This window comes from Seriola lalandi, unplaced genomic scaffold (genome assembly GCF_002814215.2).
Source record: "Seriola lalandi dorsalis isolate HSWRI2012SDOR001 ecotype SW California unplaced genomic scaffold, Sedor1 jcf7180002054317, whole genome shotgun sequence".
Classification (NCBI taxonomy): Eukaryota; Metazoa; Chordata; class Actinopteri; order Carangiformes; family Carangidae; genus Seriola; species Seriola lalandi.
The window spans coordinates 688,618-709,269 of NW_019524870.1; the positions used below are offsets into that span (position 1 = coordinate 688,618).

Here is a 20,652-nt window from a genome sequence, read left to right on the forward strand (position 1 = left end):
TCCCTCCCCATCTCCAGCCCCCTCCCTCCTTTCCTCCTATTCCTCTCTTTCCATCTCTCCTGTAGCAGCCTTTCCACTTGCATCCTCTCTTGTTTTTTTTTTTTTTTTGCCTTTCTCTTTATCCTCTACATGGACTCATCAGATACACTGCAGCTCTCTGCAGTTCTTCCATCACTGCTCACACTAACAAAGAAACATGAACAGCTTGTGCCAGACAGAAGCCCGTGATCTGTAATCTGCAATCAGGTTAGCGAGCCCTCCTCACCGCTCACACAGGTACACTTCACAAATGACCTGATAATACCTGAAACTGTTGGGGAAATGCTTATTTTTAGAGGAATCTGCTAAGAAAAAAATCTTGTCAAAATCCATTCAGAAATATGGACGATTATTCTGCACAACCAGAGATCGAAATGGCTACTTAGTGTCCATTTTTTCCTAGTGGGCTTTTAATTAAATCAGTGAATTGGCTTCAAATTGGAAACATGACAGAGCATGAGAACGTTTGAAAATATCTCAGGGACGATGAGATTTAATAAAAAGAAAACCTACTTGCTCCTTTTCTAATGCACGCCTGGGATTACAGATAGCTCCTTAACTTAATAGCAATTTAAAGTGGATTTGTGTATGCCACTGAGTGTCTGTAATGATGGCTGTTTACGCCGCCCCTCATTTATAATAATTAAGCAGAATGGATTGGGGGTGGGTTGCTCGGACACGGTTCTGGGCTATTGGCTTGGGCTGAATAATGACCTACTGTAGTTGACCGGGGGATGACCGCTGCCTCCTGCATGACCCCAAACCCCAGACTCACCCCCTGCTACTCTGGGTGGTAAATAGGATGTCTTGCCTGTCTATAGCGTCTTGGTGTCTATGGCCACAATAGCAGCTAGGGGTCTTTAAATGGGTGTGTGACAGAGAAAAGGAGAAAGGAGAGGGGGGACAGGGTTCACACAAAAGAATAAAGGCATCCCCCCTCTTTGTCTCTCTTGCTTGACTTTTCCCATCTGATTGTTTGCCCACTTTTCCTTTTCTTCAGCTGCATTCAGTCCGTGTGACCTGTGGGCAGTGGACCAAACTGCCTTGTAAAACTGAGAAGAAGCCTGTTATGACCCTGAATAAAGGCCGTCACAGGTAGTTTAGATAGAATATGAGTGGCCATTTAAACTAAATTTCTTATTTCTTTTTAAAAAACGTTTTATCATAACTTGCATTTTTTGGAAGCTATAAATCACAACAAGTGAGTTTATACGGCTGTAAATCAGCTTTAGGTGTTTGTATAAGGTGTTATTTAATAAGATGAAATTCTGATCCAAACTGCCACAAGGTGTCAGTGGTGTCCATGTTCTCATTCTGTCTAATGAGCAGCTGCAGCTGAACATTTTGGCCAAATGTGAAGTGACGCTCTGCTTTGGGAGACACACCCGATTGGCTGGCACGTCTCCCTCTCTCTGCGTTTTGGTTGGACAATGGATGGAGGAAGAGAGGTGAGAAAGGCAATGGAGAGAAAGAGGGAGAGGTGGCGGCAACGCTTGGCAGAGTTTTAAGGACCCTGGATCGGTTTGTGCCATAAATCTCTTCCCACTCCATCCCGCCGTTCTCCATGAGTGCCTGTGGGAATACAGGAATGTGACAGCTGACCTGTAGAGCCCATGTCTTTTGATTCTGGATACATAAATTAGAGGGCAAGAATGCAGGACAACCTTATGGTTGAGGGTGTGACATGGCTGACAATGTATACAGGCATTACACATGTCAGGAAGAAGTGAAACAATAGCTTTTAGCCACAGTGATGAATTAATCCCATATTGCAACAACACATTGTAAATCCTATAACAAATTACCCTTTGCATGTTACAGGATAAGCTGCAGTTTCGATCCTCCCGATGCAGTGGAAATGTGTGTGAAACATCTCAACAATTTAAATCAACAGAGTGCGATACTGCAAAAAACTTGAGCTTGCCGGTATCTATCATCACACACTAAAATGTCAGTGTACAGCCATAATGCGCATTAGAAAAATGCAAGCCCTCAGAAATGAAATGCCAGAGCAAAAATCACAAGATGTATTTCACGGTGTGTTTCTACCTCATGTATCAGCGCGCTGAGCATCGACATCAGGCTCTGCGGAAAGCAAGTTAGGCAACCAGCAGCGGAGGCACGCTATGAGATTAATTCTCTTGAACTAATGGGATTCATATGAGTTGTGAGGTTTCTAATTTATTTACTTTGTCAGTGATACACAGATGTGCGCGCATGCACAGCAACTCACAAGGGAAAAAAAACACAAATACAGTAAAAATGCCCCCACTTTACAGTAAGTGAGAGATCAATAATGATGGATGAGGGCCTTTTATACAATCGGCATGTTCTCCTCAGTTCACAGCCATATGACACCACGCCTGTGGCTATCCCATTCTGCACTTCAGCAGTCAATCACATCCCAGCTTTAAAAATAACAGTTTGTTAGCACCATTGATTTAGCACTTAGAGCGTGTCCTTATTACCTTGTAATTATGGTCAGTGTTGACATAACAGCACAGACAACCAGGCCTCCCACCCTCTAAGAGAATTTATGGGCCCTGGTTTTATTACGGCCATTTCATGTGTCTGGGTCCCCAGTTAAGCGACAGACTTGAGTTCTAGCCAAGGGCCCGTATTTCACTCATCGAGGTCAGGGTTCTCAGGAATCCCCCCGTAAAACTGAACGCCGACAGGGCCTGCGTGTACACACAGAAGACACAGGGAAGCCCTCCCCAAGGGCTCATTAAAATAAATAGCCGATTACAGGCCATAATCCAAATAATGCTATTCATGAGGGAAATGTGATGCTATTAAGACACAAAATGGGACAGGTGGAGTCGTGTCGTCACACAAAACCAAACATTCGGAAGCCGTCCGGAGATCACCTTTAAATAATTTACAGCCAGAGCCTCACTTTAAATCCATTAGAAGATAGTTAGAATCCTCTCTCACAGTCTGTCACTGTGTTATGACTTCAGCATATAAGCTTGACAAAACAAGAGTAATCTGTGACATTAAGATTGTGAGATACTACAACCGAGTCTTGCCTCCAACCTGGATTTAAGTTTGCTTTTAAGGTCTCCGGTAAGGCGGTAATCCGATCCATACAGTGTAAAGTAATACGCCAGGCAGGGCTGAGGCTGTTTGAGGCGGATCCGTAGCACGGAGCCAGGTCCCCTTTGTTTCCCCAAGTGCGCTGCCTTTGTCATCCTTGCGTGAAAAATGGACATGGCTGTTTTGACATTTTCCCCTATCAACCAGCACACACAGACAGAGAAGGCTGGCATCTCATTAATCTGGCACTGCCAAAAGAACTTCAATTAAAAGTCCATCTTGTGTGAAAGGCATATTTCACCTGTGCCACATCTGCTGTTGTAAACTAAAGGCTCGTATTTCTTCAACAACAACTGACACTGTTTGTTTATCCATCTAAAATAAAATTAAAACCTTGACTTCTTTCATTTCTGTGCTTAACCTGCTGCAAAAGGAAAAATACAAATAATTAAAATTCAGTTTCTCTAACTGCTGATCAAAGATGCATTAAATCATGAGGTTGAACACATAATTTCTCCATCTCTACCTTCTAATTACTAACAAGAAAGCTGAATATGCTGTAATTTCTTCCTCCCACTACTCTTCAGATAATTTAACCCAAACAGAGAACATGATGATTCAATTTCTAAACCGAGCAATAGCAAAAGCCAGGGAACAAGGCGCTGTACGCAGCAGAGTAAAAGTGCCCAAATTACAAGCCATTGATTTCCAGTAGGGTGGCTTTTCCCTGGTAGATACTCTGCATGTAACTACAAGATGGCCATAAAACACAAGGAAATAGATTGAGAGAAAAGAGCTGAGATGCAGGATGGCTTCACCTGCAGTTTATGTCAAACAGAAAGGAAGAGCTTCGCATGGCTGCCTACTCAATTAACCCCTGTGATAGAGGCTCCATAATGAACAACAGCACCATTACGCAGCGCCCGAATGGTGCTTCACCCTTGTGGCCCGGGAATAGACAATGCCACTGTTGCTGCTTCTCTGCTGTATCGAGATACAAGTGCTCACTAACAGAGGAATTTAGACGTTGGGGATATCAGCATGTCGGGGAAGTAAATGAGGACAAAGTGATTACTGGAGTTGATGTTGTTTAACCCTTAAATAATTACAAATTTTCCACATCTGCATCACATTTGACTCATTTTAAACTACTGTAATTGCTCCTGTAGTTATGTCTACGAGTCGAGGGTGCAGTTAGGAATGGTTCCTGACTGTGAGAAGTGTGTCCAGAAATCACTGAAATCCGAGGGAAGTTTAAATAACCTCTTGGATTGTTGTGGCTGATGGTGATGCTGACCTTGCTGATGATGTAGATGAGATCCCCTCTGTGGAAGCACAGCTCATCTGGCTCGTCGGCCTCGCAATCCCATAAACCCTGGTAGTAGTTAGCGTAATCTGATGACCAAGCTGAGAGGAAATTCAAAGCACAAATTTAAAACAAGACAATGGTGTTTCCTCACGTCTTAGACAAAGAAAGTCGCTGTGAACTATTAAGCTGGAAATTTTCTCATTATTAGCACAAGACTGTAATGAGGTGCTGACCTGGTTTGTTGTTCTTCTCACTGCTCTCATCCATATGATCTGGAAAATCCTCTTCTAAACAAACAAAACACAACAAAATGATACTTGTGACAGAACATTTATCCATGTCTGACTTCACTTTTAGAAGCAGGAAGCATTTTTTCACTAGATATCAGGGCCCAAACATTTTAATTTCATTATCTGACAGTAAAATAAAAAAGGAAAAAAATCATAATAAGAACAAAACATTACCTCTATGGGACTTTAGTACAAGCTATTTCTCAGAAGATTTCTTTTGTCTCACAAATGTTCAGTACAAAATAAGCAAAAATAAATAAAAAAGGATTGTCAGGCAATCTCTGACGTATCTCCACGTGACACAAGAAGTTTATTTTTCTTTCACCAGACTGAACTCCTCGATGAGGATCAATTTGTTCAAATGTATCAGAGACCCAGATGGGAAAAGTTGAAGAAAAAGAGGCTGTCTTTAAGGCATGCGGAGGCGGACGTGTCATCGACTGTGGGGCGTGGCACCCGGTGGTCTGAGAGGTGACACAGTGATATGCCTGCCCTCTGTCTCCCACATCCATCCTTAACACCAGCAGGCTGACAGCAACCCAGCAACACTATCCACCTTCCAGCACAAACCTGCGCCTCTGCTTCCAGGAAGAGCAGGAAGGACGACACACACACACACACACACACCCTAATACACACATACTGTATATCCACCACATGCATATTTGTGATCATATGTACAGTTTGTGTCTGGATGCACAAAGTTTCGTGTGTCTATATGTGAGGGAGGTCTTTGTCTGTCTCTCACACACACAGTGACTGGCAGTTTCAGGTTGTTGCACATTTCAAGAACAAAATTACTCATAATTTCTATAAGATTCAAAAGGAAATTATGCATAATTATAGATTTTCTTAAAAAAATAAAAAAAAAATAAAAGAGAGATTTTAATTTTGTTTACAAAGGGTCCAAACATTTGTTCAGCACTCTTCATGTGCTGTAGAGAAGAGCATCCTTCAGTCGAGAGGCCACCGCCATGGGCCAACGGTTTCTATATCAAAGTGATTTAATTTTCCAGTCAATAAAATCAGTCATCAGCACAAGAGCCAATACCACCAACGCTGCATTCTGCCTGCAACTGAGCCGTGTTTGGAGAATTTTGCTCCGACAAAACTGAGGGAACTCGTCACCTAGAAAATCATGCTTCACTTCTACTCTTCATTTCTTCACTTGTTCGGCTGTTGCACTGTAAAATATGCAATATGCAATATTTTCCAGATGTTTGATGTTAATAATTTTAGGAAGATAAACTTAAATTTGTGTAGCAACTCCTGCAAAGTTATCTATTCATGTGAGCAATAAATGAAGGAAAAGTGTAAAAAATTAACAGAATACAGTCACTGCAAAGATTACTAACAGTAATATCTGTGTATGTTGAGAAGGGAACATTCTTAAATACAAACATATGCAGCTTTCCGATCAATGAAAGTAACAATAAAAATCTAATAATTTAACAGTATCTATTCACTGTGCAGAGGCTGGAAGTGAGCAAAGAGAGGTGCAGAATGATTGATAAGTGAAGGGGTGAGAAAGTGAACGAAAGAGCCCGTCATTCGATATGCCATCTGTGGTCAGGGTCTGTACCTCTTCCCAGATGGCTTTGAACGCTGGCGTGACAGTCTGAAGACTGATTTCCCTCTCACCAGTGATTTTGGCAAAGGTAATGTACTCACTGAGTGAAACAGAATCTTGATGTATCTTATTTAATAGAAAGAGTGATGGACGACGGCCCTGAGAAGATCGGATCACCCCTTTTGTCCTTCTTGGGATCTTGTAGCCACCCTGACACATGGGACCGTCTACCCCTCAGTGCAGACTCACACACACTCTTCCTCTCAACGCTCTCAATCAAACTCTAATTTCTATTAAAGATGTGACATTAAGAGCTCCAGGACTATTTTAAGCCCTGAGAGATGCAGTCTTTACTTCCTTTCAACTAAATTGCTGTTGCTAGGCAATTTTAGCCAAAACTCTGCTTAGTGGATTGAATTGTGGGCTATTTGTTGCCTGGCAACATTAGCTAATTGGACGTTCTATGACAGAGCATTCAGAAGGACCCAGCTCTCGCTGATTTCAACAACATAACTGTTTCTCAACAGATAGCTCGTAGTGAAAAAAGCACAGAAACCAGAGGAAGCAGTGTGAAGAGAATCTTCCCCTTCCTGCCCTGTGTGGCTCTGCAGCAGACACCCCGGCCCTGACAGGCTTATTAGTGTTGCTTGATTTAAAATGACTGATCAGTCTGGGTGTTGTGGTGATAGGGAGGCACCTGGGAACAGAAATTTCACAGCCAGGGAAGATCATCACAAATATTTCTTGTTGCAAAAATCCCTACGGGTTTGAGTGTGTGTAAGGTAGAGTGTCTGTGTCTGACTGAGTATCATGAGGGTTTGTGTGTGCAGCACCTTCCTGTCATTTCATCTGTGTGTGGGCAGCTGCTGGTGCATCTATGCATGTGAGGTAACCAAATACTCATACCTGGCAGCACCTCGTAGATATCCTCATCCTCCTCGTCGACCTCCTCCGACTCCCGTTTGCGGCTCTGAGAGGCCTGGGCGGCACCGGGCCCTGGCGGGGGAGGGCCAGTCACCCCCTCAATGTCATCATAGGTCTCCTCTTCCTCCTCTTCATCGTCATCGAAAGGAATGAGGCTGGAGCTAAGATCTATCAGGGAAGGAGAGACAACATGATGGGCCACGTTAGCGGCAAGATGGAGCGCAGTGTGGCACAAAAGACACACACATGCATTAAAGGGTAAAGTAAGAGAAATGTTCGAAGGGTCCTGACTGCACAACAGGCTACGACACGTGCCATGTAGTGGCACTAACAAACACTAAAGGCTTCAGGCTTCATTCAGGCTTCACATAATGAGTCTTTTTTTATATGATCTACCCATGTGTCCTAGAATTCTTTATAAGGCGATGTCTGACTAACAGTTCAATCCTAAAAATCATGGTCAGTTTGTAATGATATAAAACAGACAAAAGCAGCATGTTCTAACATTTGAAAAGTCAGAAGCAGCAAATGTTTTGCTTTTTTGCTCAATAAATAACTTAAATTATCTGCTTGGTGTCTCCTCTGTGCTCACCAAGTTAAATTTAAGGCTTTTTACACCTTTTTAATACCACTTAGTTTGGAACTTAATGCCTGTTTCACCAGCCAAAATGTGAAAGATATCAGTAAAAAAACAGGACAGACAATAAGACCTTGAATTATTTACCAAGTGCATGACTTTCTTTTTTACATTTGTTACATTTCTGTACTTCAGTACTTCCTTGCAGTATATCACAATAATTCCTAATAATATCTTTATTTAATTATCTGGTTAAACAGCAGACAACAGATGGATGAATGGATTAACCAATTACAAAATCAATCATTCAAGATCCCCATATGAATTTTACATAAGGTTGGGACTATAGTTTGGGAATTTTCCAGCCAGTTTTTGCAAAAATCACATAAAAAAGTCTTTTTTCACTAATGTTGCTGCCATTTTCTGTCAATCCACTAATCCATAAACCTTTTTTAGTACAAGTTCTGAATCCAACTCTTTACTCCTCACACATTTTCTCCATCTTTTCGCTATATCTTCTGTGTATCACTAAACTCCTAGTGATTAAGACTCATGCTATATAATCACATCTTTTATTTCAATGCCTCACTAGCTCCTTCTTTTCCTTATCTGTATCTCTGCTGTCACTATCAAATAAAGAAAAAAATCAAAAAATCTACAAAATAAAAGATGTGAATTGAAGTTCTTAAAAAAGTGACCACAAAAATCGAATTGCACATTGCAAAGCAAATGTTTGAGCCTGGTTGTGAGATAAATTCAGGAGATAAAGAGGTTAAAAAACCATCTGCATGTTCTGGATCAGACTGCATCTCGTAGTAAAACTGGACTGGAAGGAAGTAAGACAAACTGCCGAGTGTCTGTTACTTCCCGCAAATCAGTGGCCCGGCCCAAGCCCATTTTAGAGTAGACGTGGCACGACTGCTCGCTCAGATGGAGGAGCCGTCTCATTGCAGGCGACTGGCCACTGCAACACAGGGTATCAGGTCCTCTGCCGTACACCAGCGGCCAAGCAGAAATCAATGTCACTGGAGGATAACCAGAACATCTACCAATCAATTTCCTGTAAGTTGGAATTCGGTAGGAGGGTTAGGGGAGGAGTGGTTGAGGGGGTGGAGGAGAGCTAGAGCTACACGATGGTGCACATGACATGGTGGGTGACATGTCGAATGAGGAGATTCAGGACTCGCATGTTCGGCCGTGCAGCTAGTGATGAATTGGGTGGTTTTCGTTTGAGTCAGAGATGATAAAGGGCTCCCTTTCATTTCTGACCTTTCTACCCCCTCAAAAACATGAGCAAACTTTGGTAGAAAAAAGAAGGTTTATACTGCTTTAACTGTATTTTCCAATTAACCTATGTGACTTTTAAAAAGTCAATTCAAGTCAATTTTATTTATATGGTCAAAAATGAATTTATCTCAACATCATAAACATCCTCTATCTTTAAACCCTTGTTTCAAATACAGACACAAATAAAGAAAGAAACCTCAGGGGAAGCAACAAAAATCCACACATGCAAAAGGTACCACAGACAGCACTGAGAGATGCAGGCTTACCTCTAAGTACAAAATTGATTTGGTCCACCCATTCTCTGGCCTCTTGAGGGCTGCTGGCAGTGAACTGGAGGGACAGAGTCGCAATAATCCTGCAATTATCATCACATCTCAGGCTGCATTTATACGGAAATAAAAGACCTTATTTTTCTTCTTTGGGGCACAGACCAAATCCCTTTCTAGCTGGCTAAGAAAAAGACAAATAGGAAATTTACCTTTTAAGATACAGATTAAATTATAAGATTAAAATAATCAGCTTTTAAAATATCTAATCAAGACATATATAGTTGTAGTGATTGGGAAAAAAAACTCAATTAACTCAATTAATCATTTGGTCGACCAAAACATAGAAAATGGTTGAGGTCTGCAAACATCTTGTTTTGTCCAAATTAAAAAAAATTAGGTTTGCTGTTACAGAGGACTCACATAAACCAGTAAAATAAAGGTCGGAATATGTGAGGTTTAATCCAAAAACCAATTAATCATCTGTCAAAACAGTTGCCAGTTCATTTTTCTGTTAATCAACTAATGGATTAATAATTTCAGATCTAATCACATAACCTTTACACTTTTGATAAAGAGACATTAAATTCGTTTTTTTAAAGAATTGTGACCAAGATATGTTTGAGAGGGACATTTTATAGTAGAATAAACTTGTGTCTCTTGTGGACCAACTATGTGGAGACACTGTTTCTTAATTAAATCAAACATCCAGTACCTTTGGCATTTACTGCAATTTCTTGTTACTTATTGGGTTCTAATTTAGAGATTTCCACTATAGAAGAAAAGGGGGCTCATTTTAAGTAAGGTAATAATATCTATCAAACTATCTTCCTTTACTTGAATTCCCCAATTCATACTTTTATTTACATTAATCTGTGCAGGTTTGTTGTGGTGGTAATACAGACCTGGAATGAGCGCCGTCCATGTGCAATGAGCTCAAAACAGCAATTTTTCTTGGTGTCTTTTCTCAGGTTGGGAACCAGCTGTGCACTGTAGTAGTTTATATAAAAGGAACCCTTTTGCTGTTTATCTGTGGGGAGGAGTACACACGGGAGGTTGTTATCTGATTTAGTTTAAGTATGTGTAATGTTTCTGCACACTGACATATCAAACAAACCTTTTTCACTCCCAAAGTAGTAGAATATTGAGTTATTCAGGACACACCATCTCTTCTGCCACTCAGAGCCAAAGAAGCTGTGGTCTAAATAAATAAACGAAAATAGATAAAAATGGAAAATTACGCATATACAGGCAGCTATTTTTATAAGAAAAATTTGTACACATATTTTCAAGTGACAGGTAATATCAGTACTTCACTGTGCTTGTGAGAATTTTGCTGAAGCCACTAATATGTTTTTATTCAGTAAATCTCTAGCACCACTTCAAGTGACTAAATACCACTACTACTACTACTACTATATAATATTACTTCATCCAGGACTGGTATCTATATGCTGCTATACCTTTACGTTTCTTCTCCAAGTAGCCTTGCTTCAAGATGTTGCTGAGGTCCTGGGCAGCCACAAAGGGGATGTCCCCAAAGTCTGTGAACACAAGTTCATCTGTTAGTCTATAAAAAGGTAAAGAAATATTGAAAAATGAAAAACAACAACCAAAACAACTTCCCAGAGCCCGCGGTGACGTCTTCAAATCCAAACACATTTAATTTATACTGATATAAAAGAGAGAAAAACAATAAATCCTCATATTTGAGAAGCTGAAGCCAGAGAAAGTTCAGCATTTTTTTCCCTGATAAATGACTTGCAGGCATCTAATCAATTAATCAAGTAATCATTTCAGCACTAACTCCTAATAAGCTGCATTTAAAATGTTTTTCATTCCCAAGGCAACACACGCACGCACGCACACACACACACACACACACACACACACACACACACACACACACACACACACATAAAGTCTCCAGCCCTGTGGATCAAATACATCCCTGCTAGGCTTTAGGAAAGTGGATCAATACATTTACAGTGCTGCTGAGCACTGCAGTCCATTCATCCGCTCACATTGCACTTTTAATGGGAGCAACCTTCCTGTGGGGATTCAAACAACTCTCTTCAATTTGCAAAGTCAAATTTTAAACATGATAGGACGATGGCACATCTTGAGAGCCTTAAGTTAATTAGTGCAGTTGTTGGAAAGCGATGCACAATGCACTTCAGACAGTATTAAGCCTCCTGTGCCATTCAGAAGTTTTAGGATGACTTTGCTTGCCTTTTCATCTTCATGGCGCAGTTCGAATCTAACTAGGGATGTTTATATGAACTGCGTTTTAACTACTCACAGAGAAGCAGTTTTAACCAGCTGTTCCATGTTGAAAAAGTTCTAACAAGAAATCTACTTCTTTGACCTATTTCCTAGCCTTAAGTCATTAGAGGGGAAATTGTAAAATTGGCCCCAGGTTGACCTCGAGGGCCATCTTCCGCCCTGTGCTTTAACAGGACTACCTGGTTTTACCATGTGTCAAAAACAAAGCTCAGCTTCCTCTGAATTCATTAGTCAACAGGCATTAGTCCTGCAGGAGAAGAAAGCAGGGGGCGAACAGGAACTGCCTTTTTAGCCTGAAACCCAGGAACAATTTAAAGACCATTTACACTAGTCAGTGTGACACCCCATACAGACCACTGATGACAGGGGGAATGCCTGGAGTCCATCCCCCTCAGAGAAGACCTGTTTAACTGCTGGGAAAACCCAAACATGTCAGCCCAAACAGGGTCCTCTGGCTTAAACAAAGAGCATCCCCCAACATTAGAAAAACAGGAATCTCTTTGTCATTCATAAAAACCGGCAACATGAAAAAGCAGCTGCAGTTGAATGCCCAGTCCGACTGTGTCCTGCTCCCTCTCGGTGAAAGTTGTTGTTCTGAGTCTTTTCTCAGTGAGTTCTGTCAGAATAACTTTGATCTACAGAGCAAATAAAGTTGATATTGGCTTTTTGCTTGGCTAACATTCCAGAGATTTAAGTTCACAACAGTCCAGTGTGTGATCCGACAACCCCGCACCGCTTCAGCTCGTGGGCCTGACGGATGAGCGGGTCATTCCAGAGCAGAGCCCCAGACACCTCACAGCACTAACACACTCACATATCATCAGCCTGCCTTTGTGGATGGACTGAGCGGTGACACTATAAATACAGAGGTGCTAAGGACTGTTTTGTCAAAGAGAACCTGATTCAGTACATCATAACAAACAGCGGTCATTATGCTCCTCCACCTCATCTATCCGCCGGCAGTCCGTCCATTTTTTTCCTGGGCCTGCTTCCCTGTTGCGGCCCACTTCTAATCCCCTCATCTGTCTGCTTCCCTCGCTCTTCATTTATCTCAAAGGTTGAGCCCGGCTAATAGACGAGGAGGTACAAGATCAACACGGGATCACTCTGATCTGCTTGAGTCAATAAACATTACACATTCATGCGTGCTTAACACTTTAACACCCAGTGACCTGACCTCACTTGACTGTCCTTCTTTGTATGAACCCTCGAACACGAGTACGACAGAGTGAGTGCAAACACGGACTTTAGTGAAAATGGGAACATGTACACAATAGTTCTAGTTTCTTCCACAGGGTCGCAGCAAAACCTAAAATCACCAGGCTGCTTACTGCTGCTTGCTCCCACCCTAAATAGAAGTAGATCCTGATTGGTCCTGAGTTAACAATGTCTCCTTTAATGAAAATTACACACTAACACCTCTTTGGGACCAGTGCAATTTTAAGTGGATATTCAGGGGTAATGTTATTTGAAAAAGCCTCATTCAGAGCGTTAAAAAAGCCCAACAACCATCATGGTGTTTGAGTTTTGAGTTTGAGTACAGGCACAGAGAGACACATTAATGCATCTAATTAAGGCCTCATCAAAATCGCAGACAGACGGCACTCCTTCATAAAAATCATAAATTGCTGTATCAATTATTCAGGGCAATGCCATGACTTCATTTTCATCCCTTTTGCGTTTTAATTAGCACCATCCACAGCTTTGGTATTGACATTAATTTGATGGCAATTTATTGATATTTCAGCATAACCTATTTAGCTGAGTGCAATTACCAACAAAGAGAAGCAGACAGATGTGATGCCGGAGTCGCATCACGTGTTTCGTAAATCAAGGTGAGGAGTCGCGACAGGCCACGCTAACTGAATCTAACGGCCCTCAGTGGTCATCAGCAAGAAAAAAGATTTGAGTCACTCCATTTCCAAATGGAAGGAGATAATCAATAGAAATTGACCAGAGATATGTGTTTAATTGATCCTTGCAAAAGAACATTTCCATAAGCGAGCTGACCTGTGTGCTGATAAGTGCCATGTTCTGTTGCCTTCCTGAACTTGTTTTAAACTCGGGGTGGGGTGGGGGGAGATACACAACAATGCATCTGAGCTGCCAGCGGTTTGCCACAGCCACAATCTCTCATTTGGTTATTCACACTCTCTCAGCATGGTGTTATGAGCTCAGCAGTTGATCCTGCAAGAAAAGGCTGATTTATGTTAGCATGACCAGAGGGAGTTAATGTATTCTCTCATTAAAATCCACTTTAGTTAGGCTGAAAGTCAATCAAAGGCTGGATAGAAAGTGAATCAAAATGAAGGGAAATGGTTGGGTGGGAGGACTAATATGTTACATTAGATCTAACGGTGGTCATAATGCAACATGGATGTTATGAAAACACAGAAATGCACTGAAGATGTTGACTGCCGCAGAAGATGGAAACGCTGGAGGAAAGCGAGCGAGCGGTCCCTTTATGATCTTTTCTTTGAGAGAGTAGGAAGGCAGAGTGGAGCGACAGCACTGGCAGAGTTCAGTCCCAGCAGGGGTCCATGTACTTTTCACAGTCAACGGTCTGAACCACTATTGTATCCCCAGCTATAGAAACAGTTCAGTTTACACCATTACACAGAGAAAGCCTGAGACAAGCAGGGATAAAGCCTTTTATAAAAATCTGACTTGTGGCAAAGCATTTTCCTCCCTCCTTCTTCAGCTTTTTCATGCTTTGAAATTTCTTCCATAAAACATTTTTTACCTGAAATCACGCAGATGTAATGTACTATATATGTCTTAGTAGAAAATGTCTTGCTGTATGTCTTCTAATACAAATGGGATGGGTGAAATGTTTGGAAAGACATTGAAATAAAAAATTAACTGATAATATTTTTGCCTTGCTCTGTCCATCAACATCTATCAAGTCTATTTGAAGTCTGTATGCCATATGTGATGTCTAATACTGGTTGTCTTAAGTGCCTAATCTATTCTGTGTCTTAATGAGAGTGTGAGTGTGTGTGTGTGTGTGTGTGTGTGTGTGTGTGTGTGTGTGTGTGCGTGTCATACATCTCAAGTATTTGCTTGAAAGTCTACATCTGTGGTTCTTTGTGCTACTGTAGATTTGTAATTCTTTTGTGATGTTGAGACTTATATGTTGTGTAGTTATGATTGCTCTGTGTTTGTTTGTTCCATCAAAGCATCATTAGGTCTCTTTTCATTTATGATGATTCAACTACATATGTTGTTTTAGTTTTCTTTAGAGCTGCAAAGATTATTTTCATTATTGATTCATTTATCAGTTATTTTACTCAATGAATCATTTGGTCTATAAAATAAAGTCACAAGTTACTAAAGCCCAAACTGACTGATTCAAACTGCTTGTTGAGTCCAAAACACCAAGAGATTAAACACTACTGTTATGGTAAATAAGAAAAGCAGAAACTCTAGTTTGCTTGTCTTCCTCATTTGTTTGTTTTGATTTTTAACATCAATCTGCCCAAGAGCTGAGTATGAAAATCAACCTTATGGCAAAATCTGACACATTTACATCACACTAATGTTATTTAATGCATGATATCCCTTAGCAACTATAAAATTTGAGATTTTTTCTTTTTAAATCTCTAAGTAAAGAGAAAACAACATACTGTCAGCAAATTACTCTATTTACTTGTATGAACTATGAGGTTAAAAGATAAATAAAAAAATAAAACATCAGTTGACACTATTAATGGTATTAATAAATCTATTTAAGAGCGTGTAGAGGAGGGGACCCCCCCTCCCTCACAGCACAGGTTGGAATCAAAATCGGCAAGTTATCATATGTTTTCTTTCTCCTTTGCTTAGTCCTTGAGCACGGGGGCTTTCACAGTGCCTTTTCGATGCAAGAGGTATTGCATTGAATGCAGCATCAGGGGGCAGGACCTGACCTCCGCGTGAACTCTGCTGATGAGGTGAAACAGAAGGCAGAGAGAGGCTCCCCCGGCCCTGAGGGGGCTAAGGGGAGGAATGCTGCTGATTCTACAGACGAAGCGAGCGAGACCGCAATCCTCTTCAATACTGTCCTTGATTAGGAAAAAGGATTCACTCAGTGCACCTTCACCCACCCGGCGCTCAATCTGCACGCAGGCCAAAGCTAAATTGATACATTTTTCCTCATTACAGTAGGAGGCCCTTGCTGTGCGTCCCTCCAGCAAGGCGGCCGTCAGAAGGGAGGAGAGAGACTGAGAGGCACTGAGGTTAAGGGCAGAATGTCTTCCCTGCCCTCCTCTCCTCCCCCTGATTTGATTAGGACTTCAGTCATCGATACATAAACCGTGTTTAGAACCTCCTAATGCATGTGTTTGAACCAAAGAAAACATGCAGTGCATTATATCAGGCTGCATGATGCCTGCGTCGTTGTCTACTAATGTTTAATGGGACCGGGAATTTATGCAGGAGTGATTAAGGTCTTTTTTTTTATTTTTTTATCAGGGATGTCGATCAGGTTAAACAACAAATGTCTGTCTCTGACTTGAGATAAAAGCTTTACTGAGTGAAGCTGTATAAAATCTTTAACATGTACAGTTTTGTTTTGATTTGGAATCTGGAAAAATCTATGAAATTGCAGCTATATGCCATGCAGAGATATCTAGTGTTTCTCTCTTTTATTGTCTGACTATTGCCTGTTACACTTGATGCAATTTGGAAGGAAAAAGAAATTAATACGCCTCCATAGATGTCAAGTCATTCTAGAATCCGTTTTGTTCTATTCCTACGTTCAACAGCACAGGCCAACCACTGTAAAGACACTAAGGGGCTAAATTTACTATGTGACATCGGCTTCCCCCTGGGCAGCTATAAGCAGCGTCTACAGCGACCCTGAATTTCCCTTTTCTAGATTTACTACCACTATTCAAATGCTTAACTGCAGATACAATGATCCTCTAATCGCTGGGGATGGTTTTCAGCTGCTACACTGACAGAGACAAAAAAAAAAAAGAAAAAAAAAAAACAGTAGTACGAATATAAATACCAACAATGGAGGAGTTCGGGCCCACAGGAGAGCCTGCGTATCTGTGATAAAAACCGGATATAACACAGTCAACGACAGAGCCTGGAGGGAAAAACACTCAGAGAAAATCAACACACTCGCCCTCTGAATGTGCAGTTATTGCAACCTTAAAACGCTTCTGTTATTTCCACTAAAATGCTTTAAATATAATTTCAGCAATAATAGTAAATAAATATGTTCGTGTGGACTGTGTCAGTGCTTTCTGAGCAATATCTCATGCCTATTACCTTTATATATAATCACTCTTATTTTATAGTCACTGCTGTTACATATTATGCCAATAAACAATTATATGATGCTATCATTCTTTGACTCCTTTCATAAATCACTAGCAAGTCTGTGGGCAACAGGTGTTACAGGAAAATTATTCTGTCAAAGCAAATACAGTCAAATTCCCAGCGAAATCACTGTGGCTTAAATCTGATGCTATGTGTTTTTCTTAAAATGAGAATAATTAATCAAATTGTTTTCAGTGGATCAAAATGTGGATTTTTTAACTTACTGGGACTCATATAATTAAAAACAATGTATTAGTTCCAACTTATAAATCATAAAAAGATTATTATTCATTTGGACAAGTTTTTCCCATTAGTGCTGCCATAAATTTTACTGTGTTTTAAATCTAATTCTTAATATTTGCAGAAGACCTGCACAGCATTACTGTGATATATATATTATATATTTTTTATTCCATTTAGTGTTTAATAAACAATTATTGGTAATGACAGAATAATTACATTGGACTTGGCCTTTTCTGAGCAAATTTCAATATGTTGCAATTGTTTTTGTTTGGGGTTTTTTTGCCTGCTTTCTTCTGTTGCTTCAGAAAATATGGCTCATTTTGAAATAGCTGCAATAAAATATTTTTTCCACAACTATGTATTTTTTATACATATGATTATAACTGTTTAACATCCATAAGTAATATAATAATAATTGTGAAAAAATTATTTTAAATGATTTTCAAACTTTTTTCAGTCTCATCTTTTGTATTCATCTAACAATAAATACAGCAGAAAAACAAGACAAAACAGTGCGTCATTCAGAGGAAAAGGGTAAATCATCCTCTATGACAGTAACTGCCACAGAAGTCATTCAAAACGTATTTTGTAAATTAACTCATAGAAAAAATAATGTAATATTAAAAAAAGCAGGGATGATCATTATTTAACAAATACTTTTTTTCAATATTTTTTAAGTTTTTAAAATTATGTTTAAAATTATGCTTTATCACACAGACACCAAAATTGAACTGAACATTAAATTAAGTGGAAATAGCCAGACCAACAAAATTTAAAAGCAATAATTTAATTATGTTCATTTAAGTCTGACATTTTTTTAAATGTTGTCACTTTAACGGTGATTAGTTGTAGGGAATCTATATTTTGAAGTGCACTGTTAAATTGGCTTCAAGTAATCACAGTTTGCATGCTGCCAAACCAGACAAAGTTTCAAAACAATTAAATATCATCCCAATCTACTCCATTCTTTGAGATAAACTAACTTACAGCCCAGGCCAGTATAAATCAACGGTAAAAATTTCCATTGTAGATAAGCAATCCTCAAACAGCATATAAGGCCACAACAGCCCTGTCCCACTTGGCACACACACGGTGATGACTTGTCCCAGCCGTGCAGAGATCCCGGTGTAAAGAAGGATGCATCCTCAACATCCCTGAATAACTCCACAAGGGCATGTTAATGACTTTAAAGTGCTACATTACAGCAACAATTAAACAGAGGGATCCCAGAGGCATTGGGAGCCGTCGTGTCACTGTCTGTTTACAGGCCAACACATCTCTCCCATCTCCATTTATTTCCCTAAGAAATCAGCAGGGCCACCTGGGCTTGGCATTGAAACTTCATTCATCTCCAGAAATGGATTCCAGTGGAGGGCAAAATCAAATTCTCATTTGCAAGGCAGGGGGAGAAAGAGAGGGAGTGAATGCAGGAGGTACCTGGGAACGCTAACCTCTGGGTGAACCCGCCGCATCTGATAGTTTTGCTATTTGTCTGTGACATTGACAGCTCTGGGGGAGATTAGGAGCCACCCTGCCCCGGCTTCCCACTTTGCATTCTGCCTATGTGCCTCTTTACAGATGGACTGCTGCACATTTACCTTCGCCTGTTTTCCCTGGGTTTCAACATGACGCTACACCAGAGGCAACAGAGGGATGTAATTATATGCAATGCAACAATAAAACAAAGCAAACGAGAGGAGAGCTGCATCAGAGGGCTTACGAACCAGGAGGATGCAAAAACTACACAGTGTGGTTTTTGGTGGGGGTGAAACCAGAGATGAGAGTGATGGATGCCCTTCGGTTAAATACGTCCAAATCCCCCCTTCAAGCCGCTCTCTTCTTGCCAGGCAGTGTGAGTGAGTGTGTGAGAGAGAGTGTACAAGATTAATAGTGTAAACAGCGAGGGAAAGGGGGAGAGAAGGCACCCGAGAAAGAGAGAGAGTGAGAGGGAGAGAGACAGAGAGAGAGAGAGAGAGAGAAAGAGGAAGAGAAAGAAAAGACTATCAGCATCTGCAGCAGCACAGTAGCCCTAGGGGAATAGTGTGAACTTTTGAACCCTGATGGCGAGCAGTCGCAGCGATGCACAGAGCTTGCTCCTGCCTCGTAATGTGAGTGTGTGTGTCTTTCTAGAAAAGCACACAGGCAGCAAGTGAGGGAGGAGAGGAAAGGAGAGCGAAGGAGAATGAGGAGGAGTGGAGGTCATTAACATATTCCTCGCTTCCTTGCAAACGAGCAGCCGCTATCCAAATGTCATGAAATCCATACACCGATGAATGCGGTGAAAAATTAATCTCCAGGCAGATATTCTGACGGATAGATACAGTAGATGGCTATCAGCGGGTCCGAAGAAACTTCATGACGGATGGGTGTTGTGTGACAGGAAGGCCAATCATTCACACAACTGTGGACGGAGTGCAGAGAGGTCACAGGTTGGCCAGGCAAGAGGCCAAAGGTCAAAAGTTCAGTAAGTGGGGAGACGGCATGATCACAAGCCAACAAACCTGCAAGGAGGTCATCAGTGCAGACCCCAGAATACTGTCCAGGTGCTTCGTTTAAAAGAAGAAAAACTGGCATAAACGCCATGATGAAATTCATTCAGCGATGTTCCAACATTTTTGTCTGTGTCTCTCGTTCATTTAAAGTCTTTTTCCACAAGTTAATTTGACTTCAAACACAGTCAAGGGCCAGTTGGCACCTAAAACATCGCTGATTTACCCCCTAATGGGGCATCAATCCGTCAGCTGGCATCGCTTTTTTCTATTTCACCAGCCAACAGACCCGGGCATGCACCTTCAAAAACACTTCATTTTATATAGCTTTATCAAGCTTCAGCCAAAATGACAAGAATTTTGATTTAATATTCTATTTACCAGCGTCGTGTAATAATGTTGTTACTGTGCATTGGCTCCTCATATTCAAATGAGGAATAGGCAACAGCAAGACATAACTTCAAATTGGTTATCCTACTGCATTCTATTGCCAGTAATTGGTTGAGGAAATTGGACCGGCGCAGTAATCACTGACAGGAGTCACATTCCTGAATTCTTTAAAAAGGCCAAGACAACAAAGAGAGCTGAAAATATTAGTCACCTAAACCATCAATTTCATTTTTCAAGCAAAAATTACAAGAAATCCTTAAGCTTTCTAAATTTCAAGAATATGCGGCTTTTCTTTGTGTAATTGGAAAGTAAATTATATTGCTATTATTATTATTACCATAATTAACACACTTCATGTGGCATAATATAATAACACCAAACACAAGGGAGAAAATAACATGCACATGGAATCTAAGTTTTAGAGCCGGCATCCACACCTGAGCAAATACAGCCTATATGGTACATCATCACAGAATCATTACAATCACAGGATCGTAGGAAGAGGGAGATGTTTCAGAAGCGCCATCTTTTTTTTTCCTTTTTTTTTCTTTTTGCACGCCTCCTGAAACAAAGCTCTTTCTGCAGCACTCTGTCATCGCTGCAGCTTCCCAGCAAACAACCCCGAGCGCCCAG

At 40.7% G+C, this 20,652-nt stretch overlaps 1 protein-coding gene across 1 annotated transcript in view; it reads right to left on the bottom strand.

Annotated features, from left to right (window-relative positions):
• Positions 1 to 20,652, bottom strand: part of skap1 (src kinase associated phosphoprotein 1) — a 31,192-nt gene that overhangs the window by 4,871 nt on the left and 5,669 nt on the right. Inside the window, exons 5-11 of the mRNA XM_023406804.2 lie at positions 10,765 to 10,845; positions 10,419 to 10,502; positions 10,207 to 10,331; positions 9,302 to 9,365; positions 7,154 to 7,339; positions 4,621 to 4,674; positions 4,376 to 4,485 (exon numbers count right to left, since the gene is read on the bottom strand). Of these exons, the coding sequence (XP_023262572.1) occupies positions 4,376 to 4,485; positions 4,621 to 4,674; positions 7,154 to 7,339; positions 9,302 to 9,365; positions 10,207 to 10,331; positions 10,419 to 10,502; positions 10,765 to 10,845 (704 nt within the window). The remainder of the gene's footprint in view (positions 1 to 4,375; positions 4,486 to 4,620; positions 4,675 to 7,153; positions 7,340 to 9,301; positions 9,366 to 10,206; positions 10,332 to 10,418; positions 10,503 to 10,764; positions 10,846 to 20,652) is intronic.